Genomic DNA, 26,386 nt, shown 5'->3' with positions numbered 1-26,386 from the left:
TGTGTATTCCTCCGCCGCTGCCAAGTAGCGCGGCCCGCTCGCCCCGTGTGTGTGTGTGTTGGGGAGGGGGGGGCGGCCACGTGACAATACCAAGCTCCGCCTCCCCGCCTCATTTGGTGATGGGCGTGGGGGCTCTGCGGAGACGTAAACATTTCCATAGTGGGCCGAGCGGGCCTGTCTGCGCTGGCCATTTTATCGCCTAGCTGGGCCCGGAAAAGGGCAAGGTAGCTTCCTTGAGGTGTGGAGAGACTAGAAGGACGTGAAGGCCAGGGAGTGCGGGGAGGACGCATCTCAGTGATAGACGGGCCGAGACGAGACAGGGATGAAAAGCCGGCCCCGGGCAGGGAGCGGCCCGGGAGGGCGGGGAGGGGCGAGAACATGGCGGACTCCCGAACGCCAGCGGGCGTTGCGGCCTCTGCGCAGGGGGGGCGGGGCGATTAGGTCATAGAGCGGCTCCCAGCGTGCTTTGCGGCGGGGAGGCGGTCCAGACTATAAAACCGGCTGCCGGGACGCGGCCGGCACCTCATTCATTTCCATCGGCCTCAGGTCGCGCAGCTCCGGCTCTTGTCATCGCCGTCCCTCCGCCGCTGCCGCCCCCGCAGAGGCTTCGTCGTCGTCGCCGCTCCCAGCGACTCGTCGCGCCTGATTCTCTTCACTTAGTGCCCCGCCAACCGCAACCATTGACGCCATGTCGAGTTATTCGAGTGACCGGGACCGCGGCCGGGATCGAGGGTGAGTGTGGGAACGGACCTGTCAGCGCCGGGGTGGGGGAGGGGAGGGAGTCGGGGAGGGGGGAGGCGGCGGCGGCGGCGGCGCCTGCGGGAATCGGGCCCTGGCGTGTTCTCCCGGGGCCTCTGCCGAGAAGGCTTTGCGGTATTTAGAAGAGCCCTGCCCGCGGCGGCGGGGGGAGGGCCGGAGCTCGCGTTTCGTCGGCGCCGTCCAGGCCTCGGCGAGCCAGCGGCCGTTGCGGGGGAGGGGCGGGGGGAGTCGGGAGGGGGGAGCGTATGGCGAGCGGCGGGCGGGCGGGCGGAGGAGCCGCCGTTGGCGGCGGCGGGTGGGGAGCCGGGGGGCGCAGCCCTCGGGGGGCCCGGGGGGCGTTTTGGGGTGGGGGGCCCCGGGTTGTCGGACAGCGGGCCGGGGAGCCGCTTGCCGAGCGGCCGGTGGGAAGGCAGGGCGCGGGGCCCGGCGCCGGCGGCATCGGCCTGCGGCTAGAGTCGCGGCCACAAAATGCCGGCCTCGGACATGGCGGCGGCGCCTTTGTTACCCCGCCCGGCGGAGGAGCTCAAAATGGCAGCGCCGAGAAAATGTGGCGCAGAGAGAAATGCGAGACAAAGGGGGAAGCGCCGCCCCAGCGGGAACGCCGCCCGGCCGGCTCCGCCCGGCCCCGGCTCCTCCCCCGGCAGTCGCCGCCTCCCCGGCCGGCTGGGGTTTTTTTTTTTCCCTTTGCTCCGCTCTCTTCCTCACGTTATATAATTTTGTGTTACCTTGCTGGCGAGCTCTTCCGCGGGACAGCCCCAGCCGCCTCCGGTTACCGGCCGGTGTGTTCCCTCCGCCGCCCCCCCCCCCCCCGTGGTCCCTGCCATTCGCCAACGCGAGAGCTCCTTTGCTTGGAAAAGCAGCCGTAAACACACAAATAACGCGGTCGTCGGCAGGCTCCTCCCTGCGTCCTTCCCTCGGCTACTTAAATCCTAAGCTGCTGGGAAAGACGATGTTAATAGTGGCAAGCTGTTGTCTATCCTGGTAATCTGAACTTGGGGCGTTTGGGCTGCCAGTTTCCGCCCTGATAAATCCGGGGCTGTTGGCTTGGCCTCCACGATCCGTGCCTGGGACTGCGGGAAATGGATGCAGGATGCCAGTCGGGGCCCGTCAAGGGAGTAGTGACTGTGACTGGAGATTGTGTTGTGTGTTTTCAGAAGCCCTCTTTAGCCTGGGTCAGACAAAAAGGCTGTCCGTGTGATTGATTGGTAGTCCAGCCAACCTGCCTAGCAAGCATGGGGACTTGAGTTTAACTTCCAGCATCACCAAGAACATAATAGTAGTCGACATTTTAAATGGGAATGATTTTTCCCCGTTTCAGGTTTGGTGCACCTCGATTTGGAGGGAGTAGGGCAGGGCCCCTATCTGGAAAGAAGTTTGGAAATCCTGGGGAGAAACTAGTTAAAAAGAAGTGGAACCTTGATGAGCTCCCCAAATTTGAGAAGAATTTTTATCAAGAACATCCTGATTTGGCTAGGCGCACAGCAGTGAGTAATTTCATGTGGCTTCAGTAACTTTTAGGAAATTTTTATTCTCCAAACAGTGCTTGACTTTATGTGAAATAATTGTGTACATGGGATTTTTATATGTGGATCTAGGTAAAAAAAAAAAAAAGGAAGGCCACTTTCAGAATATACCGGGGTTGCCAGGGTGTAATCATGTGCTCTTGTGCCCTGTGCAGACAGTGCATATATAAAACAATTGTTTTGCAGCAAGAGGTAGAGACATACAGAAGAAGCAAGGAAGTTACAGTGAGAGGTCATAACTGTCCAAAACCAGTTCTGAATTTCTATGAAGCAAATTTCCCTGGTAAGTGCTAATTTGCAATTCCACCCTCATTCATCTGTTCTTTTCTTTCTTGGCATTGCAAATACTCACTGAAACTGTTAATTATTACAGCAAATGTCATGGATGTGATTGCAAGGCAGAACTTTACTGAACCCACTGCTATTCAAGCTCAGGGATGGCCAGTTGCTCTTAGTGGATTGGACATGGTTGGAGTAGCACAGACTGGATCTGGGAAAACGTTGTCTGTAAGTTTAGAGAACTGTGTGGTTCCTGAGTGATTAAAGCTAAGGGAAGATGAAATGGGGATTAAAGTTATCATGAGCAGTCATTCTAATAACTTCTGTTTGGCCCACTTCCTTCCCAATAGTATTTGCTGCCTGCCATCGTTCACATCAATCATCAGCCATTCCTAGAAAGAGGTGATGGGCCTATTGTAAGTATGTATTTAAGAATTTTTAGAATACACAGTAAAACATGTAATTGTTGATGGTGCTTTTATGTAGAGATTAATGTTTTCACTCTTAACCTGGAGCTGCTCTGGGTTTTGTATAATTGAAAAGATCTGTTGATATAAGTAACTAGGTTCAATTGCCAACACATACACATGGAGGAGTTGGGGGGGAAATACTTGTTTTCAAGTGTATATGAAAGGCTGTTCTTTTTTGCAGTGTTTGGTGCTGGCACCAACTCGAGAACTGGCCCAGCAGGTGCAACAAGTAGCTGCTGAATACTGTAGAGCTTGTCGTTTAAAGTCTACTTGCATCTATGGTGGTGCTCCCAAGGGACCACAAATACGTGATTTGGAGAGAGGTATGTGGTATAAAAGGTTCTGTTTCTCATTAATAAAAGTATTACAGCTTTCCTTTTTTTTTTTAATTTTTTTTTGGTGCTAAAACAGAATCTTACGATCTCAAGATATTTTGTTGTAAGATAGGTAGCTATAAACCATAGATAGTTTCAAATCATGTTCCTTAGATCTCATCCTCGTGGATAGGCTGTGTTATAGGCATACGCCACCATTGCCTGGCTCTATTTATCTTAGCATTCACTTAACAGAGTTGAAAGTGTTCTGCGTATTACAATTAAATTTGTGTGTTTAATTGAAGGTGTGGAAATCTGTATTGCAACACCTGGAAGACTGATTGACTTTTTAGAGTGTGGGAAAACCAATCTGAGAAGAACAACTTACCTTGTCCTTGATGAAGCAGATAGAATGCTTGATATGGGTTTTGAACCCCAAATAAGGAAGATTGTGGATCAGATAAGAGTAAGCCATTATTATTTTTTCACTCAATTCTAAATTTACACTTAAGAGCATGCTCTAAATTTCTCCCCAAATAATTCAGCCTGATAGACAAACCCTAATGTGGAGTGCGACTTGGCCAAAAGAAGTAAGACAGCTTGCTGAAGATTTCCTGAAAGACTACATTCATATAAACATTGGTGCACTAGAACTGAGTGCAAATCACAACATTCTTCAGATTGTGGATGTATGTCATGATGTAGAGAAGGATGAAAAGTGAGTATAAGTCATATGAACTCTTAGCCGTGCTTATGTAAGGGAAGTCACAGTTTCATATGTTACCTTATTGAATATGTTCAATCTGTTGGGGCTGTTGATGTACTTGCCTAGCTTGTTCAAGGCCCCAGGTTTGATCCCTGTGTGTATGGGGGCAGGGGGTCCTGCCAATCTTAATCCGTTAAATTCAGATTAATAGCCCCATTAGTATTTATAGGATTTCTGTAGAAAAAGGAAACATCTCATGGTGTACTAACAGAAACAAAGGAAGGATTGCCTGATTAGTGGCTTAGTAGCTGTTTCCATATACATTGAATTTAACTAATGTCAGTAAATTTTAAAACTTTCTTTTATCTTTAGACTTATTCGTCTAATGGAAGAGATCATGAGCGAGAAGGAGAATAAAACCATTGTTTTTGTTGAAACCAAAAGAAGATGTGATGAGCTTACCAGAAAGATGAGGAGAGATGGGTATGTGGGCATCCTCTATTGAAGCAGAGTTTAGGAGAGGGAGACAAAACTTAGAAGATAATGAGTTTCAGCTGGGTGCTGCTGGCTCACGCATGTAAATCCTAGCTACTCAGGAGGCTGAGATCTGAGGATTGCGGTCCAAAGCTAGCCCAGCCAGTAAAGTCTGAGACTCTTAATCTCCAGTAAACCACTAGAAGACCGGAAATGGCACTGTGGCTCAAGTGGTAGAGCTCTAGGCTTGAGCTGAATTGCTCAGGGACAGAGACTAAAAAAAGAAGTGAGTTTTCATTTATAGGAGTCATCTGATAGAAGTAAAACTACACACAAAATACTTGAAGTGATTGATGGCCAGAATTAATAGAATCTGTCCAAATCTTTAGTAAATGTGAGCCTGCTAAGACAACTTTTTGATTTAGGTGGCCTGCCATGGGTATCCATGGTGACAAAAGTCAACAGGAGCGTGACTGGGTTCTAAATGGTAAGTATTTCAAGTAAAGAAATTTTTTTGCTGCTAATTTAGGATTTTCCTGCTCCTAATAATGGTCATATGCCTTCCTTTGTAGAATTCAAACATGGAAAAGCTCCTATTCTGATTGCTACAGATGTGGCCTCCAGAGGGCTAGGTTAGTACAAACTCCCATTCATGACTTGCTTTCCCAGAAGATCTCTAGTTTTTTTTTAAAGAAAGTTTATTGCTTTCTTTAACCTGCATTTTTTCCCAAGTTTTTTTCACATAAAGGTGCAGTCTTTGTGGCAAGGCCTAGGCATGACAATCGGAGGACTCGAGGGGGATGGAGGACTAGTGATCGGCTGGCTGCTTCCAGTCGATTAGAGAGGTGAAAAGCTGAAAGTGTGCCAGTAATCTTCAAAGGGCAGAACATACCACCTCTGCCCTATAAACTGTTCTCTCCGAGGGAAAAAATGGAAGTTACCCTCACAGTTCACTGCCGTGGTATTTCTTCTGTCCCATGCTTTGCATGATTGCCATGGTACAGCATTGTTTCAAACTGTTTACTGTGATCTGTGGGTCTTTGAGTTTCAGTGAGTTTGCTGAAATGTCGAAGAAATATTTCCAAACTTCAATGTTCAGTGAAATTTTTGTTCAAGTTTGAAATGGAGAGAGCAGCTTTAAAAGGTACTAAGCCTTTTACAAATTGGTGAGTACTGGCACATGAGACCTAGAGCAGGAGCAACTTCTCACGCTTAAGTCAGTGGGAAAAGAAAGCAGTGCTTTGAAAGATCCTCCCTCACCTACTACACAGTAGTCGTCATGTCGAGACCTGCCAGAGAGAGACACATTCTCAAGTGAATCCTGGCTTCTTGGAAGCGCTTGCCTAGACGAGACACAGTGCATAAAAACAACTTTTGGGGGACAGGTATGTTTTCTTGCAGCTGCAGTTGTAAGGTCTTGGCAAGACAAGCAGTGTGGCCAGAATTTTGAACTTCTGATAAATGTGTAATGCAAAGGACCTTGTACCTTTTTGTTTAAAGGTCCTCAAAATGAGCACATGAAGAGGTTGCTGTGACACTTTTAAGTGGCCCTACTGCGCAGAAGCATTCAGATGTCACTTGATGATCTGTAAGGGGACTTGCTGGTTTGGGAATGTGCTAGGGAGAATACACATTCCCTTTGACAGGTCTTATCCCTTGGGTGGGTGATGATTTAAACAGATGACATGTGCTTTTTCTTTTTTTCCTTCAACCTCAATGGTATTCCTACAGGGAATGGATAACCATTTTAACTGTATTTTTTGCAGCCCATACCTTCTTGGGAATACAATTGTCTAACTTTTTATTTTTGGTCTGGCTGTTGTGGTGTGCAAAACTTCGTACATTGCTATTTTGCCACACTGCAACACCTTACAGATGTGGAAGATGTGAAATTTGTCATCAATTATGACTACCCTAACTCCTCAGAGGATTATATTCATCGAATTGGAAGAACTGCTCGCAGTACCAAAACAGGCACAGCATACACTTTCTTTACACCTAATAACATAAAGCAAGTGAGCGACCTTATCTCTGTGCTTCGTGAAGCTAATCAAGCAATTAATCCCAAGTTGCTTCAGTTGGTCGAAGACAGAGGTTCAGGTAAGATGAACCTTCAATATGACATGTTGGTAGTTTTACTGTCACAGCATCACTATTTGCAAATCTAATTTTAATGGAATCTTAGAGGGTAAGACAGATCTTCCCATTATGAAACGTAAGTTGAGAAATTGAAAACCCTTCACTCCTTTTGTGTTAACCATGAGTGTGCAATAGACCAAACTGAACACTTTGCCATTCCTTTTATTTGTTTATTTTTTTTTGACAGGTCGTTCCAGGGGTAGAGGAGGCATGAAGGATGACCGCCGGGACAGATACTCTGCGGGCAAAAGGGGTGGATTTAATACCTTTAGAGACAGGGAAAATTATGACAGAGGTTACTCTAGTCTGCTTAAGAGAGATTTTGGGGCAAAAACTCAGAATGGTGTTTACAGTGCTGCAAATTACACCAATGGGAGCTTTGGAAGTAATTTTGTGTCTGCTGGTATACAGACCAGTTTTAGGACTGGTAATCCAACAGGGACTTACCAGAATGGTTATGATAGCACTCAGCAATACGGAAGTAATGTTCCAAACATGCACAATGGTATGAACCAACAGGCATATGCGTATCCTGCTACTGCGGCTGCGCCTATGATTGGCTATCCAATGCCAACAGGATATTCTCAATAAGACTTTAGAAGTATATGTAAATGTCTGTTTTTCATAATTGCTCTTTATATTGTGTGTTATCAGACAAGATAGTTATTTAAGAAACATGGGAAATGCAGAAATGACTGCAGTGCAGCAGTAATTATGGTGCACTTTTTCGCTATTTAAGTTGGATATTTCTCTACATTCCTGAAACAATTTTTAGGTTTTTTTTGTACTAGAAAATGCAGGCAGTGTTTTCACAAAAGTAACTGTACAGTGATTTGAAATACAATAAATGAAGGCAATGCATGGCCTTCCAATAAAAGATATTTGAAGACTGAATTAAGTGGAAATTGTACTTTCTTTTTACAAATGTCTTGTAAAACTTAAAGATGGTATGGTTTTGGTTTGGGTTTTGGGGGGGGGTTGTTTTGTTTTTTTGTTTTTGTCATAAAAACTGAAGTGACTGTGCTTTCCATTCTTGGATTTGGGGTTAGAGAAATTAGAAGGCCCCTTAAATGATCTTATAGGGTGCAAATTTAGGAAGACCGACTTAGATAAATTTGTAGTTCTAGGCTAAACTGCATAAATGCTTTGTCAGCAGCTTTCACCATCAGGGAAGTCATTTAGTGTAAGCCTATTTTCTGTATATTAGAAAGATTAAATGAAATCTAGTAGGATGGGAAAATAATCAGCTATATAGTGACAACATGGATGACTGTTCCTTTTTGCAAAATTTATAATTTAAAGAGCTTCAAATAACTTTTTCAAAACGATTTTACTCATGTTCTTGGCTATCTAATGAACTGCCAAAATGAACAAATGACTGTTGCTTTAGCCCACAAGCTAAGTTTGAGGCTCAACTAACAATTTGCACAATGTCCTTAGTGCAGGTTACTTGTAAATCTTCAGAGATTCCCAGGGCACTTAACGTCATACCTTTGGAGTCATGAATGTCTTCACAATAATTCAGGGAATTCTAGAGGTCTTCAAACTGTAAGGTCTAGTCATACTTGTTAATACAAAGGGGAGAAAAAGATGAAAGTGGTTAATCAGAAGGTAACCAAAAGCACAGTGAGTACAGTATAAATAGGTCTTCATGTTAGGTTTAACTTTGGTAGAAAGGTCCAGGGGATAGCTTTAGATTTAACTTTGGCCCACAAATAGCTTATTCTGAAGTGTTGGCTAGAAGTAACTGAATGCCTTCTCCAAGAGTTGGGTATGTTTTGCCAGGACAAGGGAAGTCTTCCAGAGACTAGATTCTGGGTTTTAAACAGAAGCTTTGATGGGAATGCCTTACCTAAATGTAAAGCAAATTAGATTATGTTGGCTGGGGACCTGGTTATATATAGGGAGTGATGTTTCTAGGGCTAATCCGTTGAAAACTGATTCAGTCTGTTAACCTGAGTGGTTTTCAATGGTACGGTTAATCAAATCCATGATTTTTAGAATGTTTTGGGATAGATCGGAGCATTTATTACGTATTTTACTGTTCAATGTCTTAATGTGGGCCTTTTAATTTGTAAATATTTATGAAAATGACTGTGGGGCTGTGGAAAAATATACCTATTTACCTTTGAAGTTTTAAGACAGTCCACTTTTTAGCATGTGTGTTGTGTCCAGCCTGTGGTTGTCTTTAACTAATAAATGTGATTTTTCTCCCCATTCTCTCCTTTATTTATTTGCGTAGAGACCTTGTCTGGTGTGGATTCTTGAGTGGAAGACACACTTGGCATTGGCATTGTAGTTGTATCTTGGTACGCCTACCCAAAACTCGCTAATCCTCGCGTGCACTTGACAGGATGACTTGTTAGGCTGTTAGGCTTGTTCCACAGGTCCACAATAAAGCATTTCCAGTGGTGTTTATACGATTCAATGGCCACGAGAAGTCCGAAGTCTGGCTGGTTCTACCGAGCCTGCTATCTTACCGAGATCAGTTGGCCTGGGCGGGGAGAGGAGGCTGCCGGCCCCGGGGCGCCCGCAGGCTCCAGGCTCCGACTTCACCACCCAGCCTGGTTTCTGTAGACGTCTAACACAGAGCAGTTGTGCACAAGGTGGTGGCACAGAGCTAGTTTTTCTGGGTTACAAAGAAATTAAAACACAGCGCGGCTAGGGAAGTGTAGTGACCGAGGCGGTGGGAAGGGCTCGTGGCTTCCGGTGAGGAGCAGCCGGTCAGCGGTCAGCCGCACGGCGGGGGGGGGGCCGCTGGGGCGGGGCTGGAGCGCCCCGGAGACGTCGGTTAGCGACGCCCCGCCCCCGGGGGTGGAGCACTTCGGGGAGGGCCGGACTAGAGGTTGTGGCGCACTTCCGGGGGCGTGGGACCAGCGACACGCTCGCCCACTTCCGCCGCACGCGTGCGCCGCGGGCCGGTCGTCTGCAGTTGTAGCGGTTGTGTGCGTGTGCGTGCGCGTGTGCGCGGCGGGTGGATGGAGCGCGGCGCTCTGTGACTCGGAGGAGATGCGCTCAGGGGCAGCCATCAGGGTCTGCCAGAAGATCTTCAGGTGTCTGTTCTCCGGGTTTGGGGGCCGAGTGGACGAGGGGCAGCCGGACCGGTGGTCGGAAAGGTGTTCGTTGGAAGAGCGGCTGGGCCCGCACGCCGAGGCGCTCGGGGACGCCGGGGACGCCGAGGCGCGGGCCGAGCCGCTGCTGGAGCTCTGTCAGAAGAGGCACTTCCTCCGGGGGAGCCAGCCGCCGCCTAGCCGCGACTCTCTCCTGAGCGGCTGCCACCCCGGCTTCGGACCTCTGGGCGTCGAGCTGCGCAAGAACCTGGCGGCGGAATGGTGGGCCTCGCTGGCGGCGTTCCGGGAGCAGGTCTTCGCGGTGGACGCCCTCCACCACCAGCCTGGCCCGACGGCGCCCGGGGACCCGGCCTTCGGGCTCGTCCCCGCCGAAGCCCTGCGAGAGATCTTGCAAGACAGAGATCTGAGCAAGGAGCAGCTAGTAGCGTGTCTTGAGAACTTAGTAAGAACTTCAGGCAAACTGCGGGAGAGTCTTCTTCACGGTACGGTTCTTCACCAATTTTTAAGCTTCCGAAAACAGGTGGGGGGCGTGGGGCGTGGAAGGCCTTGTCGCGCAGGTTTGGGGATTGCAATTGACCCTTTACTCCCGTGCAAAGAACTGGTGCCATCTTTTGAATCTAGCCAGTATATTAGTAAGTAGTCCATAACAATCGCTGCTGTCCGGAGGGAGCCGTAAAGCTGTCAGTTTCACGGAGTAACCCGTAGCACCCTAGCGTCCAGTTGAACAACCCTAGGATTGGACGTCGAGTCAGATCACGTGCTTGAACCATTTGTTCATTGATTCCAAAACGTCCACCAGTACTCCCGTGGTTAAGCTTCAGTTTGACATAATATGGTGAATCAAGGGCTAACGTTATTCCACAGCAAAAAGAAAAATTATCCCCCTACCCCTCCGTTTTTCTTACTGAGAACTGATCTACAACCTGTTTGACCCTTTAGGTAAATTTTTTTTGTTTTGTTTTTTTAACTAATGAGACTTGGTCAAGTTTTATAGATTTTTCTTTTTTTTAAAAGATAGGCTCTGAGTATGTATCCCCCCTGGCCTCTTAACTAAGGATCCTCCAGCCTCAACCTCCTGAGCGCAGGAATTATTGGATATTGGTAGTTCTAGGGTGAATTCACAGTAATATGTAGGGCATCATTAGCATTTACAGTCAAATACAACAATGCAGAGATCATTAAAGAAAATTCACTGAGGGCTGAGAAGGTGGCTCAGTGGTAGAGCTCTTGCCTTGCATGCTCAAAACCCTGGGTTCGATTCCTCAGCACCACATAAGCAAAAAGAAAATTCACTGAAGTTCTTGATAGGACATACTGGCTGCCACAGGGTCTCTCTCCTCTTTGAGAAATGCTGCCTTTGCCATTTTGGTACAGTAGAGTAATGGAAAACACCCAAAACGTCTAAACTTGTGAAAGTTAATGTTTCCACTGTAGCCTTTAAAGATTTCCTTAATGAAATAAAGCTCACTAAAAAAAAAAATCTGGTAAAAATGTGGTAATTTTGATTTCTGATTCTTTATGCCATGGAATCTTTACCTTGGGGGGGGTGTTAAATCATTGCCTGCTCATTGAGCACATCCCCACACTGATCTTTCCTTTCCCATCTGATAAGTGAAATCACTATCCTCATAATTACACACTTAGAAAATAGGACTTAGCTCTTGTTTTCTTAGTTCTTATTTTCTTGTCTTTTAAATACACATTCAAGCGTCTCTTCATGTGACATACATTTTCTTGCCTTTAGAAATTGCCAAATTGCCAAATCCTTTGGGTGTCTACTGTGTTTAGTGTAGTTATCAATCTTTCCTTTTTCTATTGTTAGTGCTCTTCTCTTCTGGCGCAGGTTTGGACTGTTCGGACAGCCTCTCTTTATGAAGAGCTTTGTAAGAATTTGTAGTTATTCTGTTTCCAAAAACAGTTATTGCATCATCCACATCATCCTCTTATATCTGTGACTGCTTATATATTAGACCTTTTCCTCGTCAACATTCTTGGACACATCAGTGATCTCAGTTTAGAGTCTGTTCACTTCTCTGTACTCCCCAAATCTTGGCTCCTCAGTGTATCTTGTTCCCTTGGTAGCTTCCCTTTCTTTAAACAGGCTAAAAAAATTTTTTTTTGGCCAGACTTTCTCACATAGACAATCTATAGTCTACTCAAATCAAGTAACACATGACTGTCACTCAGTAATGTAGCTTAAGTAGATGAAGACTTTTTTCCTTGATTTATTCTAAGTCAAATGTGGAATAATCTATATCTATATATTATAGGATAAAGTAAATATAGCTAGGCTAATGTTAAAAGAATCAAGATTTTTTTTCCTTATGATGAAAAGGAGGAAGAAATATCAAAATAACAAGCCCGGCACCCATGGCTCATGCCTGTAATTCTAGCTACTCAGGAGGTGGGGATGTGAGATCACAGTTCAAAGCCAGCCCAGGCAGGAAAGTCCATGAGACTCTTATCTCCAATTAACCACTAGAAACCTGGAAGTGGCACTGTGACTCAGGTGGTAGAGCTCTCTAGCCTTGAGCTGAAGAGCTAAGGGATAGCACTCAGGCCCAGAGTTCAAGCTCCATGACATACATAAAACAAGGGAAAATTAGCCGGGCGCCGGTGGCTCATGCCTGTAATCCTAGCTACTCAGGAGGCTGAGATCTGAGGATCTCCGTTGAAAGCCAGCCCGGGCAGGAAAGTTCATGAGACTCTTCAATAAACCAGAAGTGGTGCTGTGGCTCAAGTGGTAGAGCTCTTGCCTTGAGCTGAAGAGCTCAAGGACATCGCACAAGCCCAGAGTTCAAGCCCCATGACCGACAAAAAAACAAAACAAGGGAAAATTGTAATAACCAAAGTGCACTTGTATCAGTATGAACTGACAACTTTAAACTTTTTTGCAAACTTTCTTTATCGAGAGGGCATAGAAGCAATGACACTCATGAGCATTGGAGCACCTGGTTCCCAGATCTTGGTTTCTAAAGTGAACCAGTGCTTGGAGAAATGCCGATTCCAGGTTTGGGGCAGGGAAAGTTCAAGGTAAGTTTGCAACACTACGTAGTGCTAGAAAGCAAAGAATTACTTGAAGACTAGCGAGATACAAAGTGACACAGATGCTGCCAATAATAGGCTACCACTGGCTAGATTTGACACAAAATGAACATAAAGATAAAAAGTGATATCACACACTAAGAGTCCATAATGTTCACTAAAAAGAAACAAGTAAGCCGGGCACCAGTGACTCACGCCTGTAATCCTAGCTACTCAGGAGGCTGAGATCTGAGGATCACGGTTCAAAGCCAGCCCAGGCAGAAAAGTCTATAGGACTCTGATCTCCAATAAACCACTAGAAAACCGGAAGTGGCCCTGTGGCTCAAGAGGTAGAGCACTCACCTTGAGCTGAAGAGCGCAGGGACAGTGCCCAAGCCCAGAGTTCAAGCCCCACGACCGACAAAAAAAAAAGTACTTGAGGTAAAAGGGTGGAGAAGAAAGTGCAGAGAAAGTTACATTTTTTCAGAAGCTATTCAACCGATGTAGAAGGAAAAATAGAAGAAGCACCACTTTACAGTTTTACAACTAGTATAGCTGACTCAAGTATGGGTCGTCAATGGATCCTAAAATATTGGATGAAAGATTATAGGGGAGGAAGTGGTGCTGTAGCTCAGGTGGTAGAGTGCTCGCCTTGAGCTGAAGAGCTGAAGGACAGCGCCCAGGCCCAGAGTTCAAGCCCCACGGCCGACCAAAAAAAAAAAAAAGAATTGTAGCTGGGAAGGTGGCTCAGTGGTAGAGTGCTTGCCTGGCAAGCATGAGGCCCTGGGTTCGGTTCCTCAGCACCACATAAGCAGAAAAAAACAGAAGTGGCACTGTGGCTCAAGTAGTAAAGTGCTAGCTTAAGCTGAAGAGCTGAGGGACAGTGCCTAGGACCAGAGTTCAGGCCCCACAACTGGCAAAAAAAAGAAAGATTGTAGGGGAGCAGGATATTGTTGGGGAGCAAATACTACTGTGATGTACTCAAATCTGGTTTGCCAGTGGAGGAATAATTTGGTACTGAGTCCCATTATCAGGCAGGAAGATAAACACATAAACCATTTATCCCTGCTAACAATAATTAGCTCACAATAAATCAAGGGTCCAGACAATCCCAGGTGTAAGATGATTGGTGATTAGTCTGGACTCAAATCAAGAGTATGTCAGTGGGCCAGGTGTGGAAGGATGTGGCTAGAATCTGAACATTACAGAGACAGAGATAGGAAGATTATAGTCTGGGATGTATAGTTCACTAGACTCCATCTCAGAAAAACAAGTCAGTATCATTGAAAGCAAAGTTGATGGGGAAGGAGTCCATTAATGTTCTTAGTTAAGAGATTGAACAGACCTAATCAAAATGCAGTGCATAAGAACTGGTGCTGGTGGCTCATGCCTATAATCCTCACCACTCAGGAGGCTGAGATTTGAGGATCACAGTTTGAAGCTAGCCTGGGCAGGAAACTCCAGTACCAAAACATGCTGGAAGTGGAGCTATGACCCAAGTGGTAGAGCACTAGCCTTGAGTACAAAAGCTCAGGGACAGTGCCTAGGCCCTGAGTTCAAGATCCAGGACTGGCACAAAAGCAGAAGTGCATAGACTTAAATTTCATGAGCAAAATGATGGTATTTTATGGATGATAGTTGGAGCAGATAAAATATCAATTGTGTTAGATATTATGGAATTACAGTTAATTTTATGGTGCAATAGTATACAGAGCATATTGTTTGGTTTCAGAGCATATTGTTTGGTTTCAGAATATAAATACTGAAGTGTTTAGGCATCAGAGAAAGTATGACAGATGTTGATGGTTAAGTTTAGTCTCAACATTTATTATATACAAGTGTCTGTTGTACTGTTCTTTGAACATTAGTATAGATTTTAAAATCTTGAAGCTAAAAGTTATGAGGGCCAAGGCATTGGTGGCTCACACCTGTAATCCTACCTATTCAGGCGGCTGAGAGTTTGCTAGCCCTGAGCATGAAAGCTCAGAGACAGTAGCAGGCCCAGAATTCAAACAGAGAAAAAAAAGTCATGGGGAAACCATGCAATTAAAGTCTGCCTATATTAGCTCTTTGCTACTATGTTAACGTTATTTCTGTTTGTTTGTTGAGACCGGGTCTCACTGTGTCTCCCAGGCTGGCCTGGATCTGGACATCCTCCAACTCAGCCTTCCTGCAGGCAGGCTGGGTGACCAGCATGTACCCTCATGCTCAGCCTCAACATTAATATACTAGTAGTATGTGTGTAGATTGACAAAAACAGTTCCAATCTATGGGACAGATTTATACAATGATTGATTTGTCTTTTGGCAGGTGCCTTGGAGCACTATGTTAATTGCCTGGATCTGGTAAACAGAAGGCTACCTTATGGCCTTGCTCAGATTGGAGTGTGCTTTCATCCTGTTTCTGACACTAAGCAGATCCTTAATGGTGTTAAAAGGTACAAAATGGGCTGGGAATGTGGCTTAGGAGAAGCTCAGGGACGGTGCCCAGGCCCTGAGTTCAAGCCCCAGGACTGGCAAAAAAAACCCAAAAGTAACAAATCACCCAGTCTTAGAGTAAAGTAGTCATTTCTACATTGGGCTAGATTATACAACTTCCAAATAAACTAACTTTCTGACCTATTTCATCTTCCAAAGAATTGGTGAGAAGACCGAAGCGTCACTGGTATGGTTTACTCCCCCAAGGACTGCAAGCCAGTGGCTTGATTTCTGGTTGCGTCATCGGCTCCTATGGTGGAGAAAGGTACTACAATAATAACTTTAAGAATCATTAGATAGCTGGGCGCTGTTGGCTCACACCTGCAATCCTAACTACTCATGAGGATGGGGTTAAAGCCAACCTGGGCTGAAAGTCTGTGAGACTGATTTCCAAGAAGGCACTCTGAAAACCAGAAGTGGCACTGTGGCTCAAGTGGTAGAGCACTTGCCTTGAGCTGAAGAGCTGAGGGACAGCGCCCAGGCTGAGACTTCAGGCCACACTTTATAAATCAAATTTGATTTGGTGTTCGTGTGTGTGTGTGTGTGTGTGTGTGTGTGTGTGTGTGTGTTGTCCCTAGAGAGCAGGCCTGGTGTCACTCTATCACTGAGCCCTTCCTACGGCTTTACTGCATGTGTAAGAACTAGCTATAATAAATCAAGTACAAAGAGGATTTTTTTTTTTTTGGTCTGTCATGGGACTTGCACTCAGGGTCTGGACACTGTCCCTGAGGTTTTTTGTGCAAGCCTAGTGCTCTACCACTTTGAGCCACAGCTCCACTTCTGGTTTTCTCGTGGTTAATTGGAGATGAGTCCCGAGAACTTTCTTACCTGGCTGGCTTTGAACCTCAATCCTCAGATTTCATCCTCCTCAGTAGCTGGAATTACTGGTGTGAGCCACCACAGCCAGAGGGGATTTTTTTTTTGTCCAGATAACAGGGTTACTTTGATAAAATCTTATGAAACTCAGATGCTTTTTGCTGCTCAAGGTAGAATAGAGTTGGAATGTTGCCCACTCCTACAGTCTCAGATTTTGCTGCTACATCCTTGGTCTCTTTGTTAATCAAAATGGTTTTATACTGAAACGAAGTGTGAAGTCAGCATTTTTGTCATACTGATGCCTGGCCTTTTTCCAATTCTTAAAAAATCTCAAGCTTAGCTGAGATTTCGTACCTGAAATCCTAGCTACTCTGGAGGCTGAGTAGGATGGCAGTTTGGTGCCAGCCTGGGCAGGAAAGTCCGTGAGACTCTTATCTCCAAGTAACCATCATAAAACCAGAAATGAAGCTGTGGCTCAAAGTGATAGAGTGCTAGCCTTAAAAAAGCTCAGGGACAGTGCCCAGGCCCTGAGTTCAAGCCTCATGACTAACCAGAAAAAAACAACAACAGAAAATCCTCAAACTTCACCTTCACTAAAAGGAAAGCCCACAAAAAAATCATGGACAGAAGGGTGAGGACTATGTGATGATAGCACCTTCTTCTTCACCATTCCCAGGGCTTGAATAGGGCTTGGGTGCTGGCCTTGAGCTTTTGTGCTCAAGGCTAATGCCTGTACTAGCTTCCAACCATAATCCTCAGATCTTGGCCTTCTGAATAGCTAGGATTACAGGTGTGAATCACCAGTGTGTGTGTGTGTGTGTGTGTGTGTGTGTGTGTGTGTGTGTGTGTGTGTGTGTGTGTGTGTGTGTGTGTGTGTGTGTGTGTACCGGTACATGCGCATGTGGCATGTACCAGTAGAGGGGCTTGAACTCAGGGCCTAGGCACTGTCCTTTAGCTTTTTTGCTCAAGGCTGGTGCTCTACCACTTGAGCAATACCTCCACTTCCAGCTCTTTAATAGTTAATTAGACATGACTCTCACAGACTTTCCTATTTAGACTGGCTTCAAACTGTAATCCTCAGACCTCAGTCTCCTGAGCAGTTAGGATTATAGGCAGGTACCTGGCAATATTTTATTCCATTTGTTCCTGTGCAACTTCCCCTCTTACTACTCAGTCTCAGCACAGCACCACTTCCGGCTTTTTTCTTTTTGCTTATGTGGTGCTGAGGACTCGAACCCAGGGCCTCAGGCATGCAAGGCAAGCGCTCTACCACTGAGCCACCTTCCCAGCCCATACTCAGTCTCAGCTAAACAGCTGTAACAAGTTTTTCTTAAGACTTGTTTCAGATTCAAAGCCAGTTTGTTGGCAATAGACTCACTTATACATAGTAAATATCATGATTTTTATTTAAGACTTGCCTAGTTTCAGTCCAGTGTTGAATAAAAAGTTTCAGGCAACTTTAATTCTAAAAGGAAGACCCACAAATAACAAATGACCTCACAGAAGCTCTAATTCTTAGGACTAATTATGAGATAGATGAGAAATAAGTTTTAATAAATTAGCAAGGCAAATGAAAACTTTCTTTTCCAGTTTGCCATGAGTCCATCTAACTTCAGCAGCAGTGATTGTCAGGATGAAGAGGGACGGAAAGGAAGCAGACTTTACTACAATTTTCCCTGGGGAAAGGAGCCAGTAGAGACTCTGTGGAATCTAGGAGATCAAGAACTTTTGCACACGTATCCTGAAAATATGTCTAAATTACACGTATGTTTTACCTCAAACTCCTGGGTTCTTCACCCACATTCTCTGAACCACTTGAGAATAATTGCACACACAGTGTTTCACAACCAGTTAATACTTCAAGGTGTGTTTTTCAAGTGATACACATCCACATAACCGCTCTACAAGCATCAAAGGGAGAAAATTCACAGAATCCCACTCTTTTCCTAAAACCCTTGAGATGTAACTAATTATCCCATAATACCATTTTAGGTCCAGGATCCAATCCCGGGTGGTATATTTAGTGGAGTTGTCATGTTCCTCGCCTCCTTCCAGTGAAGACTTCCTTTTGTCTCTCCTGTCCTTCATGGCTAAAACACTTGGGAAGAATACAGGCAGTTGCTTTGTTCATGGCCCCTTGGCATGGATTTGTCTGGTATTCCCTCATGATTTGCATGACAAGAAGTAATGCTGCCCATCCTTGGCGCCACATTAGGAGCCTAATGGCATCAGTCTATTCTTCCTGGGGCTAAGTTGGCTCCTGTGGTTAAGGCAGAGTTCTTCAGCATGAAGCTAATACATGTTTATATTCAATAATGAACATAAGTAAATGCCTAAAGAACTTTGGTCACTAACTTGATTTTCTGTTTGTAGCATCTATAGTGATTCTTGACCAAATAAGTAGGTGCTGTCAAGCACAGGGGCTTGAATTTGGGACCTGGGTATTGTCCTGAACCACAGCATCACTTCCAGCTTTTTTTTTTAGTAGATCATTGGAGATAAGAGTCTAGAGTCTCAGGCTGGGAAGGTGGCTCAGTGGTAGAGCGCTTGCCTTGCATACTCGAGGCCCTGGGTTCGATTCCTCAGCACCCCATAAGCAAAAAGAAAAAAGCCGGAAGTGGTGCTGTGGCTCAAGTGGTAGAGCGCTAGCCTTGAGCTGAAGAGCTGAGGGACAGTGCCCAGGCCCAGAGTTCAGGCCCCACCACCGGACCCAAAAAAAAAAAAAGAGTCTAGAGTCTCATGGGGACTTTTCTGACCAGGCTGGCTTGGAACCAAGATCCTCAGATCTCAGCCTCCTAAGTAGCCAGGATTACAGGCCTGAGCCACTGGCATCCTACCTCTTGTATATTTATAAATTAGGTCTAGCTTCCCCGTATGAAGGAAAACACATCTTTTTGAAAATGTATATTGGTATGCCCTCACAGGTTCCTGTTTTCTCACAGTGTCACAGATCTCTTACTATGTTGTTGCTCTTGATCCTTGGGTTGGCCTAGACTTTGCCACTTACCTATTGCCATATCTCCAGCCATTCTGTCCACCTACACTCCTTATTTTTTATACCGGCAGATTGTCTGAAGATCATTCTACATTTTCTTGATCTAGCTGTGGAGTCAACCAATTCTCCAAGGAATCTTGACTGCCATTAAAGGAAAATTGTATTTAAAACTTGAGATTCTTAACTGTGAGGTACACTCCTTATAATGGACATCATTGCTTCTGAGCCCTCTTGTGGACACAACTGGGAAACACTGTAGATGATTACTTACATACACATTTACATACCGACCTCATGTCTAGATCTGTTAGAATTTAGGGGTTCACACATGTTCCTCAAATTGCATGTCAGTGCTTTTCTTCTTTTCACATTTATAATTCTTTTCTTTGATGATAAGAAACCTGGCTCTGAGTATCTTCAGTGTATTTACTTCATTTTCATTTATTGCATGTAACTACACTCCCTACCACAAGCCCTGGATACGCCAGCCCTCTCCCCTCCTCCTGATGGATATTTGGCCCAGGAGTAGGAAGGAGAAAGAGGCTAGCGAGAAAGCCTGACCCTGGACATGCTACTCTGTCCTGCAGCCCCCTTGCTGAGCGTTCTCAGCGGATGTTCGTGTAACTTGCAGGCGATTTTATAGAATATTTTCAGTGTGCCTGTGTTTGATTTGGACCTAGCACCTGATGTCAGTGAAATTTTCCACCGGTGGTCTCATGTTGGTGCTTAAAACTTTTGGAATTTGCAATCTTTGGATTTGTAGATTAGGATTGCACCATCTATAGTTCGTACAATGATAATGGAAAGAAAGAGAATGGTAGTAGAAGTATTACTGTGTAAAACTTGAATTTTTGTTTTTTTTGGTTGGTTGTGGGGCCTGAACTCTGGGCCTGGGCGCTGTCCCTCAGCTCTTTAGCTCAAGGCTAGCACTCTACCGCTTGAGCCACACCGCCACTTCTGGCTTTTTTTTTTTGCCTATGTGGTGCGGAGGAATCGAACCCAGGGCCTCAAGCATGCAAGGCAAGCCCTCTACCACTGAGCCACCTTCCCAGCCCCTAACCCTACATTTTAGAAAATTATACCCAAGCCCCTTTCCGTAAGCACATCAACTCCCCCCCCCCCCACCAGGGCTTTCCTGACATTTATTAGTAATCTACAAACTTAGATTTTACTTGCATGATGGTGAATGGTTGTAATCCCAGCACTCTGCTGAGATAAGATGATTGATAGTTCAAGGCCAGCTGGACTACAATAGACCCTGTCTAAAAAGAAAAAGAAAAACAAGGTTTCATTTTCCAAAACGTCTCACTTAGGAAGCAATGAGAAGATAGTGATGCCTAGGTCCCACTCCATATGAGTTTTAGTTCATCCTGTCTGAACTAACTAGGCTAGGCTGCTAGACTGGTGATTGTAATGTGGCTAGCTGAGTCCCACTGATTGAAACCTTGGGCTCCCTGAGGACAGAGAACAATGCCTAGCAGACCTGGCATGAAGTAGGTGCTTTGTAAAGTGAATTTATAATTTTGTACTCTGATGGTATAATTCTAAGATTCATCATTTATGTTATTTTTTGTCCAAATTCTGTTTCTTGAGTTCAAGCTTTTACTCATTGGTTGGCACTCTACCATCTGAATCACACCTCCAACCCCTACGATACATAATTTAAAGAAAGTTCTGAGCCGGGCACCAGTGGCTCACACCTGTAATCCTAGCTACTCAGGGAGCTGAGATCTGAGGATCGCAGTTCAAAGCCAGCCCAGGCAGGAAAGGCCATGAGACTCTTATCTCCAATAAACTACTAGAAAAGCAGAAGTGGTGCTGTGGCTCAAGTGGTAGAGCACTCACCTTGAGCTGAAGAGTGCAGGGACAGGGCCCAGACCCAGAGTTCAAGCCCATGACTGACCAAAAAAAAAAAAAGTTCTGCTAAAGCATGCTGTTTTGTTCTTTTCTGTAAAGGGCCGAGATGGGCGGAAAAATGTGGTTCCTTCCGTTCTGTCTGTAAATGGGGATCTGGACTGCGGCGTGTTGGCTTACCTCTATGATTCTCTCCAGCTCACAGAGAACTCCTTTGCAAGGAAGAACACCCTTCATAGAAAGGTGCCTTTGCTATTTCAGAGATGGGCCTGGGACACAAAACTGTAGGGTCTTGTTTTTCCTTTTAGATATGAATTAAACTTTTTTCTTCCCTTTCCACCTCCTTATTTGCCTTAGGTCCTTAAACTTCACCCTTCTTTAGCCCCCGTTAAGGTTGCTTTGGATATGGGAAGAGGCTCCACAGTGGAATTAAGACAGGTGAGTTAAACAAGTCTAAATGTCATGCGTTCATTCTAATGGTTAGTGCAGGCAAACTGGGAAGATATCCATTTGAAGTTTTATTTTTATTTCACTTGTGGGTGCTGAGCTGCAGCTCAGTACTGTGGTTCAAGTGGTAGAGCACTAGCCTTGAGCTGAAGAGCTGAGGGACAGCGCCCAGGCCCAGAATTCAAGCCCCACGATCGACAAAAAAAAAAAAAAAGTTCCTGGCTCTTAGGATAAAGACACTTGCACATCCATGTTCATTGCTGCACTGTTCACAAGAGCTAAGTTATAGAAACAGTCCAGATGCCCTACACCAGCTGAGTGGATCAAGAAAATGTGGTATCTGTACACAATGGAATTTTACTCACCCATTAGAATAATGTCATTTGCAGGAAATGGATGGACCTCTAGAACAAATCATGTTAAGTGAAGTAAGCCAGGCTCGGAGGGACAAATGATGCATATTTTCTCTCATATATGGAAGCTAGATCTAAAATAAAATACAACTGGGCATGATAATACATACAGGGCTCAATGCATTTACACACAGACCAAAGGAGGTTCTGTTTGGGGAGGAATTCAAAGGTATAACACCTCTGAGCAACTAAAGTACTGTTTATCAAAAGGAATACAAGGAAATGGAAACTTTTTTGGGGGGTGGGGATGGGAATAGAGGGAGTCCCGGTAAGCAAATGTAGTTACTGTATTCAAAGCACTCTACATAAAAAGTGAACCATGGGGGCTGGGAAGGTGGCTCAGTGGTAGAGCACTTGCCTTGCATGCATGAGGCCCTGGGTTCAATTCCTCAGCACCACATAAGCAGAAAAAGCCAAAAGTGGCACTGTGGCTCAAGTGGTAGAGCTCTAGCCTTGAGCTGAAGAGCTGAGGGACAGAGCCCAGGCCCAGAGTTCAGGCCCCATAATCGACCAAATAATGGTGGTAAAAATTCTTACTTAGTGTAAAACTAGATTTTCACCTAGCATTCAGTTTGCGGTACTTGATTTCATGTCAGAGAAAGTGTACTAAATTTATAAAGTATATAAATTATAAGCAATATTGTATAACTAAAGAAATTGAAGCCTATTTTAGAGATTGAAAATGTCTGGTTTCACAAAAAATCAGGTATTAGCTCTTTTTTCTTTCATATATGAAGTCTTTGTACTTTCTTCCAGGTTTGTCAAGGGCTGTTTAATGAATTACTAGAAAATGGAATTTCTGTGTGGCCTGGTTATCAGGAGACTGTGCACTCCTCAATGGATCAGCTCTATTCAAAGTAAGAAGTATCTGCCTTATTAAAACCGTCTTATCAGGGGCTGGGAAGATGGCTCAGTGGTAGAGCGCTTGCCTTGCATGCCTGAGGCCCTGGGTTCCATTCCTCAGCACCACATAAGCAAAAAAAAAGAAAAAAGCCGGAAGTGGCACTGTGGCTCAAGTGGTAGAGTGCTAGCCTTGAGCTGAAGAGCTGAGGGACAGCGCCCAGGCCCAGAGTTCAGGCCCCACAACCAGACCAAAAAATAAATAAATAAATAACAATAAATAAATAAATAAAACCGTCTTATCAGAGTGTTTGGGGATATGTCTCTTTAGGGTAGTAGAAACTAATTAAGTAACTAAGGTAAGTGCTCAGTTTCCCTTCACAAAGCTGTGACCCTCTCCCCTCAGCTAACTACTACAGCAGGAACAGTATTGGGCAGGTGATTTGATTGCATGCTTGGTATAATTCCAAGACTCAGTCATGAAGTGCAAATATCTCAGTTTACCAGTTGATCAGGACTGAAGTTAGGTGTGCACGATGCATTTGTTGAATCAGGGTTGGAAGCACATGAATGGGATGCCTTTTGCTGACATTGTGGGTCATTCCTGAGACTAAGCAGAAGAAAATTATCCATGTGTAACAAGAAGGACGGAACTTGGCAGTTCTCACAGGTTCTAAAACTTTACTCTTTGACTCGTGTGATCATAAGCAGATATACTGTTCTTTTTATGTTCATGTTTTCTAGTCAAGATAATTTTGTGTGTCTTCTGCACTTAGGTATAGTAGTAAACAAAAGTTTCTTGATCTTACAAAGCTTAATTTTAGTGGGAAAAAATAGACAATAAATAATGAGCCCCTTCCCCCTTTGTGCAATTACTAAATATTAATAACCCAAAAGAGAAAATCAACAACGGAATAAATAAATAGTAGTTTCTGATGGAGCCCTATAAATAAAATGAGCATTTAATGAAATAGTTCAATTTGGTAAGCAGACAGAAGACCAGCATGAGTATAGTTAATGATTATTGAACTAGAAACTGCAAGTTAGCATACCAAGTTGTAAATGAATCATGGATTTGGCATAATTTGTTGTATACCATATCTTCATTACTATTGAGGATTTTACAAGGCTGTAGTCTAAAAATATTGTTGTTGGATTCTAGTCAAGTTTCAAAGGCCGCAGTTACTGTGACAGTTATCAGTGTGTATATCTTAGGTGGTTTTTCAGTTCTTGTTGTTTTTCGTTGTTGTTTTTGCCAGTCCTGGGGCTTGAACTCAGGGCCTGGGCACTGTTCCTTAACTTCTTTTGCTCAAGGCTAATGCTCTACCACTTGAGCCACAGCACCATTTCTGACTTTTTCTGTGTAAGTGGTACTGAGGAATTGACCCCAGGGCTTCTTGCATGCTAGGCAGGCCCTCTACTGCCAAACCACATTCCCAACCCTGACTTTTCAGTTCTTAATGCAAGTTCAAAACTTACTTTTGAAGATGACTCAGAAACAAAATTGACAGATAGTTTTGGTTCAGCTCTCAAGCCATGACTCTGTGAGTTTTTGAGTTGAAAAATGGCATGTACTATAAAGCAACAAAAGCTGGCAACGTGAGGATTTGCTTTATATTGTGCTCATGTATTTTTTCTTAGGTATGATGAAATGAGTGTCCTTTTCACAATCCTGATCACAGAGTCCACTTTGGAGAATGGCTTAGTGCACCTGAGAAGCAGAGACACCACCATGAAGGAAATGATGCACATAGCCAAACTAAAGGACTTTTTAACCAAGTATATATCCGCGGCTAAAAACGTGTAGGCTTTCACATTGATATAATAAACATTCTTCTTACCTTATTTGGTTGTAGTATATTAACTTAGTTCTTTTAATCCCTTTATATTTATAAAATAAATATTTTGGGCTAATTTGATTTTTGTAATTTATTAATTTGCTTATTTATTGTCAGTTGTGGGTCTTGAACTCAGCCTGCGCACTATCCCTGAGTTTTTTTGCTCAAGGCTAGCATTGTACTACTTTGAGCTATAGCTGCACTTCCAGTTTTGGGGTGATTTAATTCGAAATGAGAGTTTCACAGACTTTTCTTCCCCAGGCTGGCTTCAAACTGTGATTCTCAGATCTCAGTCTTTTGAGTAACTAGGATTATAGTTTTGAGCCACCAGTGCCCAGCTAATTTGATTTTATTAAATTTTTATTTACTTATTTATTTTTGCCAGTTCTGAGGCTTGAACTCTGGGCCTGGGTACTGTCCCTGAGCTTCTTTTGCTCAAGGCTAGTGCTCTACCGCTTGAGCCACAGCTCCACTTCTGGCTTTTTTTGTTTATATGATACTGAGGAATCGAACCCAGGGCTTCATACATGCACGGCAAGCACTCTACCACTAAGCCACATTCCTAGCCCTGATTTTTTTTAAATTATACTTTTGGTATATTTTGTTGTATTGAGAATATATTCAGCTACAAGAAACAAAAATTCTATTATACTGGTTTAAATGAATTGGAGTTTTTCTTTTTCTTTTTTTTTTTGGGGGGGGGGGTCCGGTCATGGGGCCTGAACTCTGGGCCTGGGCGCTGTCCCTCAGCTCTTCAGCTCAAGGCTAGCACTCTACCACTTGAGCCACAGCGCCTACCTCCAGCTTTTTTCTTTTTGCTTATGTGGTGCTGAGGAATGGAACCCAGGGCCTCATGCATGCAAGGCAAGCGCTCTACCACTGAGCCACCTTCCCAGCCCCAAATTGGAGTTTTTCTTATCTCACAAGAAGCCCAAAAGCTGAGCATGGTGGCATACTAGCATTTGGGAGGCTAAAGTCAGAGGATCACAAATTAGTGGCCAGCCTGGGCCACATAGTGAGATCTTGTCTCCAAAGAGCAAATGAGGATAGGTGGTCTGTCACTAGTGTAACTTTATGGCTCAGGACTGACTCAGGCTATTTTAATACTTCACCATCTTTCTTTGTTTTGTTTTGTTTTCAGTCATGGGGCTTGAACTCTGGGCCTGGGCACTATCCCTGAGCATTTCAGCTCAAGGCGAGCACTCTACCACTTGAGCCACACCGCCCTTCCAGTTTTCTGGTGGTTTATTGAAGATAAAAGTCTCACTGAGTTTCCTGCCCGGGCTGGCTTTGAACTGCGATCCTCAGCTCTCAGCCTCCTGAGTAGCTAGGATTGCAGGGGTGAGCCACCTGTGCCAGGCTTCTGCTTCACCATCTTTAGTCTGCTGACTTCTGTCTTTCTGTTTGTTACCGTATGATTGCAGCCAGTTGCTGTATTCTCAGCCGTCTTGTCCACCTTCTAAATTAGGAACCGGTAGTCAGGAGTCTTCCCATTTTAATTAGGAAAGCAAAAGCTTCCCTATCAGAAGACTTGTTTATATTTCATTGGTCAGAACTGGGTCATGGTCCTAAACCAATGAGTATCTAAGAATGTCTCTCTTGGGGCCATAGTAGTGTCTTATTCTCTCTATGGTGTGTTTCAAATGTTTTTAAAATCCATTTCAAGTGTGCTTCTATAGAGTCTGTTACATTTATACTGCCAAATATTTTTTTAAAAAAGAATGTTTGTTTTTTTTTTTTTTGGTTGTGGGCTTGAACTCAGGGCCTGGGCGCTGTCGGAGTTCTTTTTCTCAAGGCTAGCACTCTACCAGTTTGAGCCATAACCTCACTTTCAGCTTTTGAGTGGTTAATTGGAGGTGAGAGTCTCACCGGGACTTTTCTGCCCAGATTGGCTTTGAACCACGATTCTCATATATCAGCCTCCTGTGTAGCTAGGATTCTAGGCAT

The 26,386-nt window shown here is 44.6% G+C and overlaps 2 protein-coding genes across 4 annotated transcripts; both read left to right on the top strand.

Annotated features, from left to right (window-relative positions):
• Positions 1-517: 517 nt before the first annotated feature.
• On the top strand, positions 518-7,558 carry Ddx5 (DEAD (Asp-Glu-Ala-Asp) box helicase 5). Its single transcript, XM_013037833.1, has 13 exons — positions 518-732; positions 2,078-2,243; positions 2,469-2,565; positions 2,656-2,789; positions 2,912-2,977; positions 3,213-3,354; positions 3,651-3,811; positions 3,891-4,063; positions 4,424-4,534; positions 4,951-5,012; positions 5,098-5,157; positions 6,401-6,625; positions 6,852-7,558. Exons 1-13 carry the CDS (start codon positions 689-691, stop codon positions 7,253-7,255), a joined length of 1,845 nt encoding a protein of 614 aa, XP_012893287.1. The 5' UTR covers positions 518-688; the 3' UTR covers positions 7,256-7,558.
• A 2,036-nt stretch (positions 7,559-9,594) lies between these two features.
• On the top strand, positions 9,595-24,446 carry Polg2 (polymerase (DNA directed), gamma 2, accessory subunit). 3 transcript variants are annotated; one of them, XM_013037734.1, is made up of 8 exons: positions 9,595-10,217; positions 15,070-15,196; positions 15,396-15,501; positions 17,643-17,816; positions 21,004-21,144; positions 21,259-21,339; positions 22,518-22,618; positions 24,243-24,446. In XM_013037734.1, exons 1-8 carry the CDS (start codon positions 9,674-9,676, stop codon positions 24,406-24,408), a joined length of 1,440 nt encoding a protein of 479 aa, XP_012893188.1. In that variant the 5' UTR covers positions 9,595-9,673; the 3' UTR covers positions 24,409-24,446. The 3 variants fall into 3 exon arrangements, with proteins under 3 accessions (XP_012893188.1, XP_012893191.1, XP_012893189.1); XM_013037737.1 differs by lacking the exon at positions 17,643-17,816; XM_013037735.1 differs by lacking the exon at positions 21,004-21,144.
• Positions 24,447-26,386: the final 1,940 nt, after the last annotated feature.

The sequence above is a fragment of the Dipodomys ordii genome, unplaced genomic scaffold, assembly GCF_000151885.1.
Source record: "Dipodomys ordii isolate 6190 unplaced genomic scaffold, Dord_2.0 Scaffold7, whole genome shotgun sequence".
In the NCBI taxonomy this organism is placed as follows: domain Eukaryota; kingdom Metazoa; phylum Chordata; class Mammalia; order Rodentia; family Heteromyidae; genus Dipodomys; species Dipodomys ordii.
This window is presented reverse-complemented; position numbering and strand designations above follow the sequence as displayed.